At 38.6% G+C, this 20181-nt stretch overlaps 3 protein-coding genes across 3 annotated transcripts; 2 read left to right on the top strand and 1 right to left on the bottom strand.

Annotated features, from left to right (window-relative positions):
• Positions 1 to 120: 120 nt before the first annotated feature.
• LOC131931017 (uncharacterized) lies at positions 121 to 2383 on the top strand (the record flags this gene model as incomplete). Its single annotated transcript, XM_059287698.1, is given in 3 exon segments — positions 121 to 217; positions 755 to 898; positions 2345 to 2383. Coding segments are annotated over 3 exon segments (280 nt in total), but the record flags the coding sequence as incomplete, so codon positions are not given.
• A 2962-nt stretch (positions 2384 to 5345) lies between these two features.
• LOC131931016 (baculoviral IAP repeat-containing protein 3-like) lies at positions 5346 to 6996 on the bottom strand. Its single transcript, XM_059287697.1, has 2 exons — positions 6502 to 6996; positions 5346 to 5390 (listed from the first exon to the last, which is right to left on the bottom strand). The coding sequence occupies exons 1-2, from the start codon at positions 6994 to 6996 to the stop codon at positions 5346 to 5348; spliced, it is 540 nt and encodes a 179-aa protein (XP_059143680.1).
• A 6835-nt stretch (positions 6997 to 13831) lies between these two features.
• LOC131931015 (tumor necrosis factor ligand superfamily member 15-like) lies at positions 13832 to 18574 on the top strand. The gene is made up of 4 exons (XM_059287696.1): positions 13832 to 13927; positions 15306 to 15493; positions 16894 to 17014; positions 18444 to 18574. The coding sequence occupies exons 1-4, from the start codon at positions 13879 to 13881 to the stop codon at positions 18572 to 18574; spliced, it is 489 nt and encodes a 162-aa protein (XP_059143679.1). The 5' UTR covers positions 13832 to 13878.
• The last annotated feature ends 1607 nt before the right edge of the window (positions 18575 to 20181 follow it).

Genomic DNA, 20181 nt, shown 5'->3' with positions numbered 1-20181 from the left:
ATTCACTCGTTTTAGGTAAAGTAAAGGGGGGGGGGGGTGTTTTTGTGTGAATCCATAACATGTTGTAAGTTTAAAGTAAACCATCATTTATGGACGAATGTATTTTTTTAAAATCCACAGTAGATACTTTCCATTGCTGCTTTCGACATTGGCGGCGGTGCTGGGTATCGCTGCCGTTTGTGTGGCTAATTCGGGTCACCGGCACCCTGTTAAACAGGTAGGTTCTGCCCCTCCCCATCACTACTGCGCCAGAAATGTGGTTGTGCCAACACTAATACAGAGTTCACATGGTTAGGTATACAAACTAACGCACACGTACAGGCTTACAAACATGAATATGTATACACACTCGCCCGCACCCAAACACACTCACATAATTCATTAATACACACACACACAAACATAATATATATATATATATATATATATATATATATATATATATATATATATATATATATATATATATATATATATATATATATATATATATATATATATATATGAGGAGCCTTTAGATACCGGTATACTAAATGAAAAGGGAAACTAATGAACTTCTATAGTATTCCCAAAGACATACTGCTTACTTACACATTAACTTTCCTCCAATGCGCTTTTTTACATTGCTTTTTAAACTTCACATGTATAGCGATATCAGTTTGTCATCCAGTTATACAATAATAATGTTTACATAAACTAACGAGAACATAAGAGAAGGTGATACAAAAGTCTCCTAAGTTATCTATGTTTTCAGGTAACCAAAAGTGAGTTGTATGTTTGTGTTCCGTGCGACAAGTTGACCTGTGCTCATGAGTTGGATTTGTTGCAATCACTGACACACATAGGCGACCAGTGCTGTGCGCTCAATGCCACGCAACTAGCTGTGCTGACCCAGTTGGTGAGTAGCCAACATATGTAGCCTCGGTAGACTAGTTTGTTATTTGTCTTACCTGTTGATGCGTTCACACAGGCATAGACATACAGAAACACAGACATAGACATACATAGACATAGACATACAGAGATACGGGTATAGACATACCGAGATACAGGCATAGAAATTTACATACAATGAAACAAACATAGACATATACATACAGAGACACATGCATAGACATACAGAGAAACAGGCATAGACATACAGAGACACACGCATAGACATATACATGCTTCGACACGGGCATAGACGTACAGACACAAGCAGTGAGGCAGTTTATGTGTTGTATTTTTAAAGATACATATAAAATAAGACTTGTTAGTTAGCGATTGAGTTGTAGTTTAAATAGAGTATTAGCGGGTGATGGCGCATAACATGTAGCTTTTTCTATCGAATATTAGGTAGCCTTTTCTAGCATCTTCTAGTGAAAAATAGGTAGCTACCTGTAATGAATAATAGGTAGCCTCTTCTAGCGCATAATAAGCGTCACCCCACCCTCACCCTCCTTGAAATGTTTTAAATTTTAAGAATATTCGCGAAAGTTTAGGGGAGATAACTCTCGCTTTATTAAAATTATGTCTTTGCTCGATTGGGAAAAAAGAAATGTATTCTGAAGGGGTCATCCATAAATGACGATTTTTACCCCCCCCCCCTCCCTTACATCCTTATATTTAAAGAAAATCCTTTTTATTCTCCTTTTTAGTGCATTATTAAATAAAAGCTAGTTATTAAAACCTTTTTTATGAATTCTTTTCAAAAATACAAATTTAATCTGAGCAGCTGTTTCCAAACCTGAAGGCCGGTCGTCTCACCATGGGCAATAACAATTCGTGCTCCGGAAATTGTGTGTCGTATGGGGGGGGGGGGGTCTACGTTTTCTTGAAAAGCTGCTTGAAAGAAACAAAGTAGGCCCCTACATGCAGCTGTCAATATTTGTGTAAAGGGTGCATATTTTTTTAGGAAAAGGACAAGGCGCTCAGACCTGTTTTTCACAAGACTAAACCACTGAAGGACGCATTGAAACATATTACAAGAAAGTCAGTTCAAGACTCGACTAAAAGACAAAACAGGACACATTAAGCTTCACATCAAAACAAAAACAATTATGGATGAAGTCATATTTTAATCGCACTAATAAAAAAATAATGTCATTTGAAAAATTAAAGTTATTTACATAGCAGTAACTAATATAAAAATGCAAACCAAGAGACCAGTTATTTTATTATTTTGTTATATTTTGTTATATTTTGTTATATTTTGTTATATTTTGTTATATTTTGTTATATTTTGTTATATTTTGTTATATTTTGTTATATTTTGTTATATTTGGTTATATTTGGTTATATTTGGTTATATGTGTTTATATTTTGTTATATTTGTTATATTTTGTTATATTTTGTTTTTCAGATCGTTGGAAGTAGACCGCCACTTACACGTACGTTTTGATATATTTTCCAGAGGCGTAGCGAGGGGGCGGGGGGGGGGGGGATACATATGTTCCCGGGCGCCGAGCCTAGGGGGCGCCAAAATGGGTTTGAAAAAAATTAAAAGGTCATTTTAGCTGCAGTTTTCCATTATAATATAAAAATATATGGGGGTGGGGGAAGGGTCGCTACGCCTCTGATATTTTCAGTGAAAATATTGAATTGCTTCGAAGTTAGTGTAATAGAATATAATACACTTAATCGTAATGTTCCATTTCAAACCTGACGGCCAAGTGAAGTAGAGTTGACCTGTTTCTGTGACCTCCGCAAAATAAGGGGTAGTGTGGTCAGCACTATGCCCAGCCGTCTTTACTTTCCCTAATATGAGTTAGGTACCCACAAGAGATTAATAGTTTAATAGAGTTTCATAGAAATCATAAGATCATAATCCCAGCATACAGACATATAGAAAAAATCAACAACATAAATGCAATGAGTACTGTCAACATACTAACAACTCACACCAAACATATTATGATAATTGATACAAAAATCTCAGTAATTAACAGAACTCACACAATTTCAACATACGTAGAAAAATAAAGAGCTATAGCACACTATCCAGGGGCGGGGGGGGGGGGGGGGGTGCATACCGCACCGGGTGACACCATCTAGGGGGGTGACACCAAGGCAAAAAATAGCAAAATATATAGAGAAAAATTTGAGGGGGGGGGGGTGCAAATCGAAAGTTTGAGGGAGAGGGGGTGCAAATCGAAAGTTTGAAGGGGGGCGCAAATCGAAAATTGAAAGTTTGTACCCGGGAAGAGTCGCTACGCCTCTGAGGGGGTGACACCATTAAGTGCCGCACCGGGTGACACCCGACCTCGCTACGCCACTCTATCAACACACTACCAAGAAACACACCACCAACAAACTGAAACTAAAACCTCAGCTCTTGCTAAACACCACCTCTCTATAAACGACTAAACTGGAAACAGCCACATTTAAAAATAAATTTCACAGAAAATATCAAATCAATGTGACCTCATTTCTTCAGACACGATAACAAAGACTTTCGGTTTACGTAATACGATTGCACCCCCCCCCCCCCCACCTTCCCCACCATATCACACTTCAGCACCTGTTGGTTTCGGTTCTCATAAACCAATCAGTGTTTCTTTCAAGGAGGGGGGGGGGTGGACAGTAATAAAAGCAGTACTTTTAGGGGGAGGGGGTTGGACAGTGATAACAGCAGTACTTTCAGGGAGGGGGGGGGTTGGACAGTGATAACAGCAGTACTTTCAGGGAGGGGGGGGGGGGTTGGACAGTGATAACAGCAGTACTTTCGGGGGGGGGGGGCGTTGGACAGTGATAACAGCAGTACTTTCAGGGAGGGGGGGGGGGGTTGGACAGTGATAAAAGCAGTACTTTCGGGGGGGGGGGGGGGGTTGGACAGTGATAAAAGCAGTACTTTCAGGGAGGGGGGGTTGAACAGTGATAAAAGCAGTACTTTCAGGGAGGGGGTCGGACAGTGATAAAAGCAGTACTTTCAGGGAGGGGGTCGGACAGTGATAAAAGCAGTACTTTAAAAAAATAGGTGCAGGTACTCAGTATTCAATTTAAACAAATTAGCAATGTAATAAATTAATGAGAAACGTTAAATACAAGAAACTTAATAATTGTTCCCCCACATTAGTAGTATATTAGGTCCCTTTTGGGTATTATTTTTGGCGGAGGTGGGGATGGGGAGGAACAATGACATATAGGAAAATACTCGGGAGCAGGATGCGCGGGTGGCGCAAAGAGATATAGTAAAATACTCCCAGCCTGGCGCATCGGGATGGGGAGGGTGGGTGAGCAGGATGTGGGGGTGGCGCAAAGACATATAGTAAAATACTACGCCAACTGGTGTTGGCGGAGGTGGTGGGGAAGTAGGTCACCTTTTGGTGACCTTGTGACGTAATCATTGCCCTTGTGACGTAATTAGTGACTTTGTGACGTAATTAGTGACTTTGTGACGTCATCACTGACCTTGTTACGTAATTTTAATGCGTTTTTAATTAGTTTTAATTTATTTTTTTAAATTTTAATTAGTTTTTTAATTAGTTACGTAATTTAATTACTTTGTTTGTGTTTTGTTTGTTTAATTTGTTTGTTTACTTGTTGTTTAATTTAATTACTTTGTTTATATTGTGTAATTTTTATTAACGAGTTACGTAATTTGATTATTTGTTTACTTTTTAATTAATTTTTATTGACCTAGTTACGTAATTGGATTTTAATGAGTTTGAATTTAATTTTGTAATTTTAATTAATTTTTATTAACGAGTTACGTAATTTGATTATTTGTTTGATTTTAAATTGTTTACTTTGTTTGTTTACTTGTTGTTTATTTGTTTATATTGTGTAATTTTTATTCAATAGTTACGTAATGTGATTTTAATTATTTTTATTTTGTTTATTTTTAATTTTATTTTATTTTATAATTAGTTAAATTATTATTAACTAGTTACGTAATTTGATTTTAATTACTTTGTTTATTTATTTATTTAATATATTTCTTTTCTTTGATGTTTAATTTGTTGGTTTGTTTGAATGTATGTATGTTTAAATAAAAGACTAACACTAGCCGTGTACTTTGTGAATAACATCCATTAAAGATAACGATCAGGCGACAGCTGTTACGTATCGATCCGCGATCCTTTGTTGACACACGCTGAGCGGTTTTTAATGGGCTTTATATTGATCGCAGCCGCTGGGCCATCAAATGGTGTCCCATATAATTAAATTGGTTATGCTTCACCGCTTTTATGCGTTGTTCGCCGACCCGATCCCACCGGGGGGTATGGTAATTAACGCAAAGCCAGCGTTAACTGTGGGAACATCTGTTACCATGACACGCGCATCGTAGTGATTAATGGGTATTATATTGATCCAACCCACGGGACATCACAGCATGATGTCCCGCCTAATTACATTTATTATTATGCATCAGTGATTTTTCCCCTGGTTGGGTCCTGTCCTTTCCACTAACAGTTATACGGACAGTATCATAGGTTTTTGGTTTTCACCGAGGCAATGTTTTGTTGTTGGTTGGTGTAGAGTTTATATCAGGGTCGGTGAAGTTTTCACCAAGGCAGGTTACAAAGTTGATACAGGCATGTTTTGGAAGTGTTAGGGGTCGAGTCTAGAGTGGGAAGGATTTTGTTTTCACCGAGTGATGTTGGTACACAGATGTTTTGGAGTTGGTAGGTTTCAAACTACCGTCGGTGAAGTTTTCACCGAGGTGTGTTTCAAAGTTGCTACATGTATGTTTTGGAAGTGTTAGGGGCAGAGTTCATACTAGGGTCGGGGGAGTTTTGTTAACACTGAGGCATGTTGGTGCATACATGTTCTTGGAATTGTTGTGGGTAGAATGTATACTAGGGTCGGTGAAGTTTTCACCTAGGTAGGTTTCAAAGTTGTTACATGTATGTTTTGGAAGGGGTTGGTGGATGGTTTTTATACTAGAGTCGGTGAAATTTTCAACGATGCAAGATTATTTGTCTTTACAAGTTCGCTTTGTGATTGTGTGTGTGTGTTTGAGTGTGAGTGAGTGTGTGTGTGTGTGTGTGTGTGTGTGTGTGTGTGTGAGTGTGTGTGTGAGTTCATACCAGGGTCAGTGAAGTTTTCAACAAGACAGGTTTCAAAGTTGTTACATGTATGTTTTGGAAGGGGTTGGTGGATGGTTTTTATACTAGAGTCGGTGAAATTTTCAACGATGCAATATTATTTGTCTTTACAAGTTCGCTTTGTACTTGTGTGTGTGTGTGTGTGTGTGTGTGTGTGTGTGTGTGAGAGAGCTTTTTGGTTTGAGTGAAAAAGTTTGGTTTGCGTTGTATAACAGACACCGATGTTTTGACCGCGTAAGACTTCAAAGTTGGATGGGAAAGTTGTCACACCTTAGTAAGGTGGTGGTAAGGTGGTAAGGTGGTGGTAAGGTGGTGGTAAGGTGGTGGTAAGGCGGTAAGGTGGTGGTAAGGTGGTGGTAAGGATCACAAAAGATCATTTAAATGAATATAAAAATTTTATTCACTTAAAACAACTCCTGTGTGTGTGTGTGTGTGTGTGTGTGTGTGTGTGTGAATGTGCAGCCTGTACAAAAGGACAGTCTGGATAATAGCGTCGATGTTCTTCTTCTACCACATCACCCATTTCCCAACCTCTCAACGTATTCAAACAGAAAATACACTTGACAAGGTCGCCAGGTCCAATGAAGATAAAACCATTTTTAGCCAAACTGATAGGGTCGACCGGGTAGACGTCGGACCAACACCCTGAAAATGTTTGCAACCTTTCCTCCTCATCATGGAACCTGATGTCACTGTCCCTGTCAGAAGCTTGGTTGGATGGTTGTGGTGTCTCATCAAGGGGTTCAATAAAGGTTCCACCTATAGGTCGCTGTACAAACACTCTCTCATAACCTAGATTCATCTCCCCTTGATTAGTCTCATGAAAGGTACTGATCATCTGTACAGGATACACTCTCACTTCATCTGGTCCAATATCAAGACCAGTTTCCGTTTGATCCGACATTCCCGTGCTCTCACTGGAATCCCATCCACAGCACTGAAGACAAAAACATTCACCGGACATGGTATAGGGTTCTTATACGGCGGTGTTTATAGTATTCCCTGAATACCACGCCTGGGTGGGCTACCGATCAATGCCGTAAAGAGCTGTTTCCAACTCGGATCCAGTATTTTAAATGGTTGATTTTGATTTCAGTCATGCCTCTTATACAGGATACCGAGTTACATAACTTTCAGGGACAAGTAACAAAACAATAACTCACATCAAAAATTTAAAAAAGACCGTTTATATCATAAGTTTTTATTGAATAAAAACAACCCCATCAGCATACCGTCATGGTTCTGTCTTATTTACATATTTACATTAAAGTCTCGTTAAAGTCATGGTTGGTAAACTAAAGGTTCTTATATGTCTAGGGGAGATGTTGTGACATTGTCTGCGTCTACTCGTCTTTTAATGTAAAAGTAAGAAAGTGAGTTTCTGTGTTGGGTGTAAGTATATATTCCCGTGTTGTATGCTCTGAACCCTGTGTTTGTCCCACCACTTGGTTCCTTTGTTGTGAGGACCTGCATGAAAGATTCTTTGCCTAATGTGTTGTGATTTTTAGATAATCCCTTGGTTGATGTTTTATTAAACTCGCCAAAACAGTGGTACGTCTTACTACATAAAGATACCATCCCATCCCCTTCATATTCTAATTTAAACAACCCCGGTGTTCTTTTTTCATAAATTTTCCTAGCCCTACACCCCAGACAATGACTATCTACCGTGCCTTTGCCGCTTATAAATTGTGGTCTATGTGAGTCGCATACTTCTGAGGGGAACCATTTGTCGTAAATGTCAAAAAACTCGTGTTCTAGTCCCGGTCTAACGGCTTTTAACAAGTCATCGGTACTTAAGGCTAAGTATAAACTGTCCGTGTCCATCTCACATAGCTGAAAGTCGGTTCTATCTATATATTTGTCTATAAAGTCATAATAAAATTCTAACATTCTAAGTTTCGCGTACTGATAAACGAAAAAGCCTATCTGAAGAGGGAGATCCCAAACTATCTTCTTTTTTAACGTTTCTACTTCGTAAACAGCGTCGGTAAGTTTTGTCATTTTTTTAAATCGTGGATTATTAATACAATCCCCTATATCCCTATCACTACAGTAGGTCATGTCCGCATGTCGTGTTTTATCCGTCAAAGTTTTACCGTATGCCGCGTTTCCTAACAATTTCATTGTTTCACTAGTTATTGCGTATTTGTCGTCTATGTCCCCCTTTCTTCGCGCGTCTGAAACTGTATCCCCAAATGTCTTAAAACATGCAACCGGATTATATTCAACGACTTGATAAATTTTAGTTACCACCAACCCATGATTTAAATACCACTTTAAAAGGGGGGTCGCTAATAAAATTTTCTCCCCTGTAAAGCTACCGATTAAAGTCCGTCTACCGCTAGTTAATAAGTTGTTATCGATCGCGTATTGTCTCATAAACGGTCCGATGTCGTCGCGCGTAACGTCCGTATTTTTAAAAATAGGTGTCATCTCACTAAAATGTTCTCTTAAACTATCCGGTACTTTAATGTCGCATTCTATCAGTCCAAAACACGAGTCGTCTAAAACAGAATCGATGATCTGTTTTTCAGTCAGGGGCCATTTCTTACCATAGGTCGGTGTCGATGTTTTTTGTGATTTGTCAATAGATTTTAAATAGTCTTTAATAGTTGGGTTCATTTTTTTCTGGTTCCCCCACTCACATTCCCACATTTCTACGACTTTAACGTCAACAGTCTCGGTAAGGTACTTCGTAATTTCGTTTGTCTTTTTAAATAACTCTGTCAAGGGTCTGTTACTAATGGGATTTACTGTTCGGTCTTTGGTTAAGGGGCAGTCGGGGTGTCCATGAAAGAGGCAGCCATGGAACTGATAAACGGTTCGACTGTTCGCGTCCCACCCGTCTACTCTTATATGGCGTGATCCTAAGCTAACTTCACCCCCGTTAAATGCCGTTTTTAAAGTTACCCCCTTTGTTTTTGAAACCCACGATAACCACTGAAAGGCCTGTTCCCCATAATGATTCGTTTTACGCGGTCTAAACCCCTCCTCACTATTTCTAATAATCGGAAATCCCGTCGGCATTTTTTGCATTAAAGACCATAAATAAAGCGCGTTTGCGTCGTACCCCTTAATTGCCTGTACCACCTTATTACTATTCCCCCTAATGAACGTTTCACCCTTTTCGTGATGTCTATGAAAAATAATGGAGGGGCCCCCTACGATATTATTTCGGATTGTTTTATGTAACTCTGATTCGCGCTCGGAACACAAAGAAAAAGAAATGTTTTCGGGTAGTGTTTTGAATAAGTATTTTAAGGTTACCCCCGGGACAGAAATCGCGTCTTTAAAAATATCAACCCCTAAATTTTTGTAAAAATTAGTTTGCTGCTCGAGCGCTTCGATAAACGGTTTTACATCGATATTGTTATACCAAATAAGATAATCTTTAAACGTTTGCATCCCCTTCTCTACCCAAATTTGGCTACACGTCGCGTACTCCTCGTCTGAAATGTTACAATTTTTTAATGATGAAAAAAAGGCCGAATGCGGAGGTAAAGACGTTTCTTCTAAGACGGCTAAATTTTTGACATATTCGTACGGAAAAAACCCCTTGGTCTCTTTAACATTATATGCGGCGAGATATTTACTATAGCTAAACCCCGGTGCTAGATAATTAACTATATCTAAGAACTTTAATTTATTTGTTGATATACACATAAAATTATTATTTCTTTTAACTACATATTTAAACGGTGTTTGTTTATCTTCTACGTCGTCTTCGTCATCGTTACAACTAGCTCTAGGTCCCTCCTCTAACCCCTCTTCTGTGTTTGAATAAGCTAAAAAGTACTGAATAAAATACGGCTTAACGAGATTTATATCATATTTTCCTGAATTAAACCCTATAACCGGCATTTGTCGCAAATACTCGTCTAATCTACCGCTAAGAAACCTATCAAACCCTTTGTCGTTCGAGTTATTATCACTACCCCTAGCTTTAGGTGGAAATAACTTCCTGATTTGCTTAAAAACAGGCTCGAACTGTTTTTTCAAAATTCCATAAGCTGCCTCAGCAATTATGTGGAGTCTGTCAATAACTCTAGTCACTAATTCTTGAGGGTCACCAGTCGAAATAAAACAGATGGGTTCGACGAACCCATCTACGTTTGAGGCGACAGAGCAAGACAAAGGCACGTGTTTGGCAACGCTTTTTGTAACTCTACCTAACGTGGGTAACTCGGTATGGTCGAAATAGCATTCGAAATCGTAAGTTGCTCTGAAGGGATAAACAAAGTTACTATCTACAACTAACCCATAGGACGCTAAAAACTCCCAGATTGTTTGCTGTGTCTGATAAAGCCCTCCCTTATACCTATCTACGGGTTTCCCCCCATTACACCCTTTCACGTGTCTGTTTAATTGTTTAACGGTGGGCCATAATTTGTTACACACAGAACACGCGAAAGCGTGACCCGCCCCACCTATATTATTAATGTACATAAACTGATTTTGAAAAAATAAAAGATACACAGTCTCCCTAAACCTATCACTACTTCTAATTTTCGGAGAAAGGATCTGGTTTTCGTTAAATTCAAAAAGCTCAATGTTTACACTAAAACAGGACTCTAAGAGGGGAATTTCGACCAACCTAACCCCACTAAAATTATCCAAGGTCCCGAGACCTTGGTACGCCTGCCACTGTTTCGCGAGTTTTAATGTTGGCTTTCTAAGATTTTTTAAGGGTGTTCCTAAATGTGTGGCTAAACATCTAAAAAAGGAAAAATTGTCTGTGTAGGGTTTTGAATTCGAATCCTTTTGTAACATGTTAATGGCGTGATTATGTTTAATAAAGTCAGGAATGTCTGTGAGAAGGGATGTGGGTAAATGATTGTCTGTGGTCGTGTGTAAGTCTACTGCATCTCCCCTAAGGTCGTCTACAGGAAACATAGTGGTGTCTGAATAAATGGTACTGTCGTTGTTAGTCTTTACGCGTTTGTTGTTTGCTATATCGTCATACGTCGTATGTCGTTTTAAGGGGCTAGTGTTGGTCGCGGTACGAGCTGTTTGGCTCGCTGTTGGGAGTTGGATAGTATGTGTGTCGGTCACTAATGTGGGTTGGTGTGTTTGTCTATCGGTCACGTATAGTGGTTGTGGAGTTTGTCTAGCGGTTGCTGATGGGGTGTAAGTCGGTGATGTTTGGTTGTTGTGTGCTTTCTTAAAGTGTCTTGTTAAATTACTTAGTAGTGTAAATACTTTCCCGCATGTTGTGCAGGGATGTCTTTGTCGTCCGTGTGCAGAGTCGTGATGTCTTGTCAAATGGTCTTTGCGGCTGAACACACGCTCGCATATGTCACATGTGAAACGGGTCATGGCTGGGTGGGTGGTAGGTTGGGCGGCTTCCATTATTGACGATGTGTCTAGTAGTCGGATGCTTGGGTAGGTCGCTGGCTGTAGAATAAAAAGAATTACATAAAATAAAATACATAACTTAAAAAACATACTTAAAACTAAATTGAAAATGAAACGTACCTATGGGTTTGCACGTCTAAGCTGAACGTGAAGTTAACTGTATGTGGAGATCCAAAGTGGTGTAGTTGGATGTCGTTGGAACGTTTGGTTCAGTGGATGCCTCAGGGCTGGGTAGGTAGCTCAATAGGTCAGTGGATGGTTAGTCTGTCTCGTAGGGTCGGTTGTACACTAAAAAGAAAATTCAATTGACTACTTATTTAGATACATATTTATTTAAAGGTTATTTTAATTGGTTAGTTTCCTTAAAACAATACGTACAATTCACCTTACCTCGGTGTGCGATACAAAAAGTAAAGTAATTAATTAAAAGGTATTTGAATGGGGGGTTAGCGCCCTTAACACAAAAGTAATATTAACCTTACCTCGGTGTATGATACAAAAAGTAAATACCTGTGACTACTTATTTAATAAGTTTTGATTTTAATGGGGTTAGCTCCCTTAAAACAAAAGTAATATTATCCTTACCTTTAATAGAATAAACACGCACAAAAGATGTGGTCCGTGGAGGGTTAGGTGGGTGTGATGGTTGGTAAAGCTGACGTGGGTTAGTTTCAGGAGTCAACAGAGGTCTCAGGCTGGATAAGTCGCTGTGAAGTTTGGTGTGAAGTCCGAAGTTGAAGTGATTAAAACACAATTTTCGCGGTCATTTATACGGTCGCTCGGCCTAATTACACCACCAGCTGTTACACAGCAGCTGTTGCATAATGACCTAAGTGCTTCGCGGAAAGCTACTTAATGTACGTTGTTAATTACCATAACCCGTCAACCGAGCAGGGAAAAAAGCCATTAATCATCATGACCTTTCAAACCGAGCGGGGAAAAATCACTGATGCATAATAATAAATGTAATTAGGCGGGACATCATGCTGTGATGTCCCGTAGGTTGGATCAATATAATATCCATTAATCACTACGATGCGCGTGTCATGGTAACAGATGTTCCCACACTTAACGCTGGCTTTGCGTTAATTACCATACCCCCCGGTGGGATCGGGTCGGCGAACAACGCATAAAAGCGGTGAAGCATAACCAATTTAATTATATGGGACACCATTTGATGGCCCAGCGGCTGCGATCAATATAAAGCCCATTAAAAACCGCTCAGCGTGTGTCAACAAAGGATCGCGGATCGATACGTAACAGCTGTCGCCTGATCGTTATCTTTAATGGATGTTATTCACAAAGTACACGGCTAGTGTTAGTCTTTTATTTAAACATACATACATTCAAACAAACCAACAAATTAAACATCAAAGAAAAGAAATATATTAAATAAATAAATAAACAAAGTAATTAAAATCAAATTACGTAACTAGTTAATAATAATTTAACTAATTATAAAATAAAATAAAATTAAAAATAAACAAAATAAAAATAATTAAAATCACATTACGTAACTATTGAATAAAAATTACACAATATAAACAAATAAACAACAAGTAAACAAACAAAGTAAACAATTTAAAATCAAACAAATAATCAAATTACGTAACTCGTTAATAAAAATTAATTAAAATTACAAAATTAAATTCAAACTCATTAAAATCCAATTACGTAACTAGGTCAATAAAAATTAATTAAAAAGTAAACAAATAATCAAATTACGTAACTCGTTAATAAAAATTACACAATATAAACAAAGTAATTAAATTAAACAACAAGTAAACAAACAAATTAAACAAACAAAACACAAACAAAGTAATTAAATTACGTAACTAATTAAAAAACTAATTAAAATTTAAAAAAATAAATTAAAACTAATTAAAAACGCATTAAAATTACGTAACAAGGTCAGTGATGACGTCACAAAGTCACTAATTACGTCACAAAGTCACTAATTACGTCACAAGGGCAATGATTACGTCACAAGGTCACCAAAAGGTGACCTACTTCCCCACCACCTCCGCCAACACCAGTTGGCGTAGTATTTTACTATATGTCTTTGCGCCACCCCTACATCCTGCTCACCCACCCTCCCCATCCCGATGCGCCAGGCTGGGAGTATTTTACTATATCTCTTTGCGCCACCCGCGCATCCTGCTCCCGAGTATTTTCCTATATGTCATTGTTCCTCCCCATCCCCACCTCCGCCAAAAATAATACCCAAAAGGGACCTAATATACTACTCACATTGACAAAGGTGCAGGTACGTCGTACCTGTGCGTACCGTCACAAAAAGCACTGGATAAAAGTATATTTTTCCTATATAAATTACATTTCTTAAGGGGGGGGGGGTAGAAGTGCCCCGGAGGAGGGGTAAACCCGCGAAGAAATGCTCGAAAGAAACACTGATACCAATCATTTTTTGTGTATTTCAGTGCCACCATTTCAAGGCAGCGGCAACACTTCACCGAAACCACCCACCACGATGCACATGAAACTTGCACCGCCTGACGAGGAAAGTTCTAGTACCCTGCGTGAGTGTTGGAATAATGTTCTGATAGACGAAACATGTCTGGCATTCTGTCGACATTGCTGTAACATTTCGATTTATATATTGAAATAGAAATTAGCCTCAGATCAAAAATTCAACCAGTGGCGTAGGCAAGGGGTGTTAAGGGGGGTTATAACCCCTCCCATGGACTCCGATATATATATATATATATATATATATACAGTCATATATATATATATATATATATATATATTTTTTTTTTTTTTTTTGAACCCCTCCCATGACCAATTTCCCTCCTAGATGGGATGCTGTCCCCAGCTTGCGAGCCTCATCTGCCCGGGGGTTCGAAGTCGGGACGTTTCAGTTTAGCAACCATGAGCTTTACCAAACCGACCTCCTATTACTAACAAACAAAGCGTTTCCCACCCAACTTTAGACCAGCCCCCAAAAAGTCCAAGCATCAATACGTTAATCACACACCCTACCTTACACAGAGAATATTTATAATTAAAGTTATTAAATTTATACTACTAATGAAAGTCGGAGGTAAGAATAATCTTACAATGGTGCTTTTTACAAGCTCTGTCGGCCTGTCTTTCTGTCTTCCGGTCGTCAAAGATCGAAACTACCGACATAAATTGCAAGCACTTCTAACTGCCCGATTAGTTTCAAACTCGGCACTTGGGTGAAGACCCGATAAAAATGCACTCTGACATTACATTTGACATTAATTATTTAGAACCTGAATTCATGACCTAAAAGTTGCACCTTGCCCCCCCCTCTCTAGAACCTGAATTCATGACCTAAAAGTTGCGCTTTGCCCCCAGCTCTAGAACCTGAGTTCATGACCTAAAAGTTGCATTCCCCCCCACCCCCCTCTCTCTAGAACCTGAGTTCCAGCCCTACAAGTTGCACTTTGCCCCCCCCCTCTCTAGAACCTGAGTTCCAGCCCTACAAGTTGCACTTTGCCCCCCCCCCCCCCTGTCTAGAACCTGAGTTCCAGCCCTACAAGTTGCATTTACCCCCCCCCCCCCCCTGTCTAGAACCTGAGTTCCAGCCCTACAAGTTGCATTTACCCCCCCCCCCTGTCTAGAACCTGAGTTCCAGCCCTACAAGTTGCATTTACCCCCCCCCCCCCTGTCTAGAACCTGAGTTCCAGCCCTACAAGTTACACTTTGCCCCCCCCCCCTCTCTAGAACCTGAGTTCCAGCCCTACAAGTTGCACTTTGCTCCCCCCCCCCTGTCTAGAACCTGAGTTCCAGCCATACGTTGCACTTTGCTCCCCCCCCCCTGTCTAGAACCTGAGTTCCAGCCATACGTTGCACTTTGCTCCCCCCCCCCCTGTCTAGAACCTGAGTTCCAGCCATACGTTGCACTTTGCTCCCCCCCCCCTTGTCTAGAACCTGAGTTCCAGCCCTACAAGTTGCACTTTGTGCCAGAGGAGAAGAACTTGTTGCTGGAACATTGGCGTGGCGTGGAGCTGTTCACGGACAGGGTGGTCATCACGCAGACTGGACATTACTACATGTACAGCAGTGTGGCCTTCAGGCCAGACTCACCCTTAAAGTGTGGGGACTTTCAGTATCAGGTCAGTTGTGTGTGAGTGTGTGGGTTTGTGTGTGAGTGTGTGTGTGACTCGCCCTTAAAGTGTGGGGACTTTCAGTATCAGGTCAGTTGTGCGGGTGCGTGTGGGTTTGTGTGTGAGAGTGTGGGGGATGTGCAGTATCAGTTGAGTTGGGTGTGTGAGTGTGTGGGGGACTTGCCCTTAAAGTGTGGGGAGTTTCAGGTGTGCTAAGTGTGTGTGTGTTTTCGTGTATGTGAGTCTGTGTGCTTACAACATGCGACAAGCTTGATGTATACTTGTGTGTGTGTGGGAGGGGGGGGGGGGTTGTGTCTGTTTGTTGACAGCTTATGGCATTGTGTGGTCGAGTAATTGAGTGCTCGACTGCCTTCCTGATTGTCTCGAGTTCGGTTCTCAGTCTGGACACGTGATTGCCGGCCGTCCCGGAGTCCAACCAGCACTGTTGGGTACCTGGCTCCCGTTAGGGAAAGTATAGGCGGCTGGGAATAGAGCTGACCACACCATCGAGGTCAAGAAACATGTAAACTCTACTTCACCTGCCTTTTGTATAGTTTGGTATTAAAGGGGAACTTTTGCTCACAGCAACATATTGCAGTGTGAGTGTTTATGTGCGGGTGTCTATGTCCGTATACTTACAGTATAAATTGTCTGGGGTGTTTTTGTCCGTCTGTTTGTCTAGTGCATTCACTGATGTGTGTGTATTGTATGTCTTTATGCGTACAGTATTTTAGATGTCGACATGTAGGCCTATTTGTATATTCATATTACGCATATGCTTGTGTTTATGTCTATTTGTGCATGGTGATTAATGTGTGTCTGTATCAGTGTTTCTTTCAGACTTTTTTCTTCATGAGGGGGGGAGACTACGAAGACGACGACAACATAAAAATGTGGGGGGGGGGGGGGACACTGGCAAGAGATGCCTGGAAGATACTGGTCTGTGTGTGTCTGAGTATGTGTATATGTTCTAAGTATGTGAATTAAGTCTAACATAAACTAATCTAATTTGTGTATAGCGTGAGACAAAGGGAAATAAATCATGGACACTATTAGCACGTGACGGATGTCTTGACGTTGAGTAGTCGTGTTACAAAGGACGGTCCTTCCTTCTAGGCAACTTGATCAGCTGTTTCAAGGGCCCTTAATTAACTTTCTTAAAAATACACATTTTATAAAACGTTGTCTTATGCATATAAACGATAGGAGATAAAATCCTCAGTTATTTTGAAACATGTTGATACAATTCAGAAATAATTTTTAAAAAAATCAAATTAGTTGGCAGGAAATTATTAATTTTGAGATAAGTTAGCCATGTATACCTCGGTTATAACCCGGTAACGTTTAGAGGTTAGCCTTGTAGGCCTGTACGCCGCTAGCGCTGACTGGGATTTGAACCGTGTCCACAGACGTGGAACAACAGCATCCTACTGACTCGACCAGAGAACGCTGCTGTGGGGGAGACGCTGGTGACGGCCACACACACCTGCTGTGATGAGTGCAAGCATAACCAGGAAACCACATACGCAGGTAAACTTTTACCACGCAGGTAAACTTTACTTTTACATGGTAAACTTTTACCACGCAGGTAAACTTTTACCACGCAGGTAAACTTTTACCACGCACGTAAATTTTTACCACGCAGGTAAACTTTTACAACGCAGGTAAACTTTTACCACGCAGGTAAACTTTACTTTCCATTGCTGGTAAACTTTTACCACGCAGGTAAACTTTACTTTCCAATGCTGGTAAACGTTTTCTTTCTCACGCTGTAAACTTTACTCTCTATGATTGTAAACTTCACTTTTCCATGATGGTAAACTACATTCCCACGCTGGTAAACTTTACTTTCCCATGAAGTAAACTACATTCCCACGCTGGTAAACTTTACTTTCCTACGATGGTAAACTTAAGTTTCCCACGATTGGACGGCATACGACAGCTAACGAGAAAGTCTCGGGTTCGAATCCCAGGTCCGTGTGTGTAGAACGTCCCTGAATCCACCCAACTCTAACGGGTAGCGGACTCAAGTTAGGGAAAGTAAATCAGACTGAGTGAAGGCTACATTTCTATTAATATTTATGAAGCCTAAGTTATGACCAGTAGTTTCACTTTCATCCGGCACACATTAATTGGCTATACAGGAACTCAGTGATCTAAAAACTCCACTTTAAAATAATTTGTTCTAAAAATATGCTGATTAAATTTTCAAATAATTATATATATTTTTAAACCACATAAACGAATTCAGCCATTTTCGTTTACATTTTCTGAGATAAATTGTAAACAACCAAATTATGTTTGTCTTTAAAACTGTGTTTAATTACCGAAAATATTAAAACATCAAATACATCCAAATTTAAGTAAAGTACGTTAAAAATCAAGCATTCAGGTTTTTCTAGCCATATTTATTTTAATAACATTACACCATATTATCAAAATATTTTATACACCATTTTGAGACTATTCATGGCTGTGTCCATTGTAAAAATGAAATTTTAAAAAGTGTAATCGTCTTATTTCCTATAGGTAGTAAAAAATCGGAATATGAATATTTAATATTCTAAACATGAAAAACTCGGAAATATGAACATGAAATTTTATAAAAAATGAAAAACTGTAAAATATGAATATAAATTATTCAAACACAAAAAAACTGTGAAATACGAATATGAAATATTTTTTACCACTGAAAACTGTGAAATATGAAATTTTCTAAACACAAAAAATAAAAAAAAAAAAAAAAAAATGTTCACATATGAACAAGAACTATTCTAAACACAAAAAAAAAACCCAGTGAAATGCAAACATGAAATATTTTCTTTTATTGGAAAATGTGAAATACGAACATGAAATATTTTCTTTTATTGGAAAATGTGAAATACGAACATGAAATATTCTCTACAATTGAAACTGTGACATACGAACATACAATATTTTCTACCATTATCGTCTCCAGCCGGCGTGTTCCTGCTACAGACAGGAGACTCCATCAACGTGGAGGTGTCCGGCAGTCGACTGGTCAGTTACAAGCCACAGTCCACTTTCTTCGGTCTGGTGCTCCTCGGGTCCTACAGGACGGAAGGATAAACCTGCCCAGACGGACGACAATTTCTCTCCAGACGACAATTTCTCTCCAGACGACAATTTCTCTCCAGACGACAATTTCTCTCCAGACGACAATTTCTCTCCATATCTAACCACTAGCTTGGTGAAAATACTCAATTCATCTGGAACCTAAGTCTCATAAACAGCTGAATGATTGATTTTACCTAAGGGCTATAACTCTGATAATGAGAGTGCCAAGTGCCATAAACTACTTCCCTTTAACAGTGCCAAAACAACTTATCTGTACAGAGTGCCAAATACTACTTCCAGTTTTACCGTGCCAAAAATGAATTCCCTTTTTTGGGTCTAGAAAGTTTCTCTTAGGTAGATTTAATTATAGTATGTTTTAATGTGCAATTTTTTTTTTAAAACTACTGGTTAAAAGTTGTTGACTGTTCTAAAAATAAATGTTGTCGTTTAGAAAGTTTATTTTTAAAAGGATGGGTGTTTTTCATTTGTGGATATAATTTTGTATGTTTAATCTTGTAATGCTGTTTCGTTTTTAAAACTACTGCTGCATAGAATTTAGTGCTGTAAAATTGTATAGTTAAATTCATGTTTTAAAACCTGCAATATACAACAACTTAAACAGTTTGTGTATATTCTACAGGTTTTATTTTACTTGTACTTATTGAAAAAAAAGCATTTTGTGTAAATACTGTAAATTATGCTCAATGTTACGTTGTGGTTTACCAGTCCCACGCATATCGACAAAATAATATGTCAACAGTTGTTAGCTAGCTCACCAATGTGTTCACAACATTCATAGTTCTTTAGTTTTTAAAAGACTTTTTAAAAGAAATCAAAAATCTTCGCCATGTTTTGATGGCTATTACTTAACATTATACAGTGCTTTGAATGACCGCACACGGATGTGTAGAGGAAGGCTACGGTTTATGTGGCTATGTATTGGCTATGTATGTAATTTGTTGGAAATAAAAATTTGATGAAATGTATGGTAATATTTCATTAGAAGAATAGTTATTGGTAATTTTGCATGTGTGTGTATGTGAGTGTGTATGAGAGTGGGAGGGGAGTTTAGTGAGTGAAGTAGAATGTTGCATCCTGAATTACAAGAATCGGCGTCTGACTTTTTTAGTTATCGTTTTTTAAAGATAAAAATAACTTTTGTGTACATTTTGTGATCATTCACAAATATATAATGTAGTCGGAGACAGTTACATTGTGACTGTATCCAAGTTAAGTTACATTAGTTGTAGGCCTCTGTAAGACACCTCAGTAAGTAATATTTATGTTCTTTAGTCAACCATCATCGTTTACACAATGACAATATTTGCTGAAGTTTTTTTTCACGTACTTAGTTTTTCCCCAAGCCAAATGTGTTCAATAACACATATTTAATATATATATATATATATATATATATATATATATATATATATATATATATATATATATATATATATATATTTATTTATTTATATATATATATATATATATATAAATAAATATATATATATATATAAATAAATATATATATATATAAATAAATAAATATATATATATATATATATATATATATATATATATATATATATATATATATATATATATATATAGCTTACCGA

Source organism: Physella acuta, unplaced genomic scaffold, assembly GCF_028476545.2.
Source record: "Physella acuta isolate Inbredline_101_S28 unplaced genomic scaffold, ASM2847654v3 ptg001876l, whole genome shotgun sequence".
Classification (NCBI taxonomy): domain Eukaryota; kingdom Metazoa; phylum Mollusca; class Gastropoda; family Physidae; genus Physella; species Physella acuta.
This window is presented reverse-complemented; position numbering and strand designations above follow the sequence as displayed.

Coding starts and splice junctions, on each gene's coding strand:
- LOC131931015 (XM_059287696.1), top strand. CDS start 13,879: ATGCACATGAAACTTGCACCGCCTGACGAGGAAAGTTCTAGTACCCTG. Junction 15,494..16,893: donor GTGGGGACTTTCAGTATCAG/GTCAGTTGTGTG, acceptor CCGTGTCCACAG/ACGTGGAACAACAGCATCCT. Junction 17,015..18,443: donor CCAGGAAACCACATACGCAG/GTAAACTTTTAC, acceptor TATCGTCTCCAG/CCGGCGTGTTCCTGCTACAG.
- LOC131931016 (XM_059287697.1), bottom strand. CDS start 6,996: ATGTCCGGTGAATGTTTTTGTCTTCAGTGCTGTGGATGGGATTCCAGT. Junction 5,391..6,501: donor ATTATCCAGACTGTCCTTTT/GTACAGGCTGCA, acceptor TATAACTGTTAG/TGGAAAGGACAGGACCCAAC.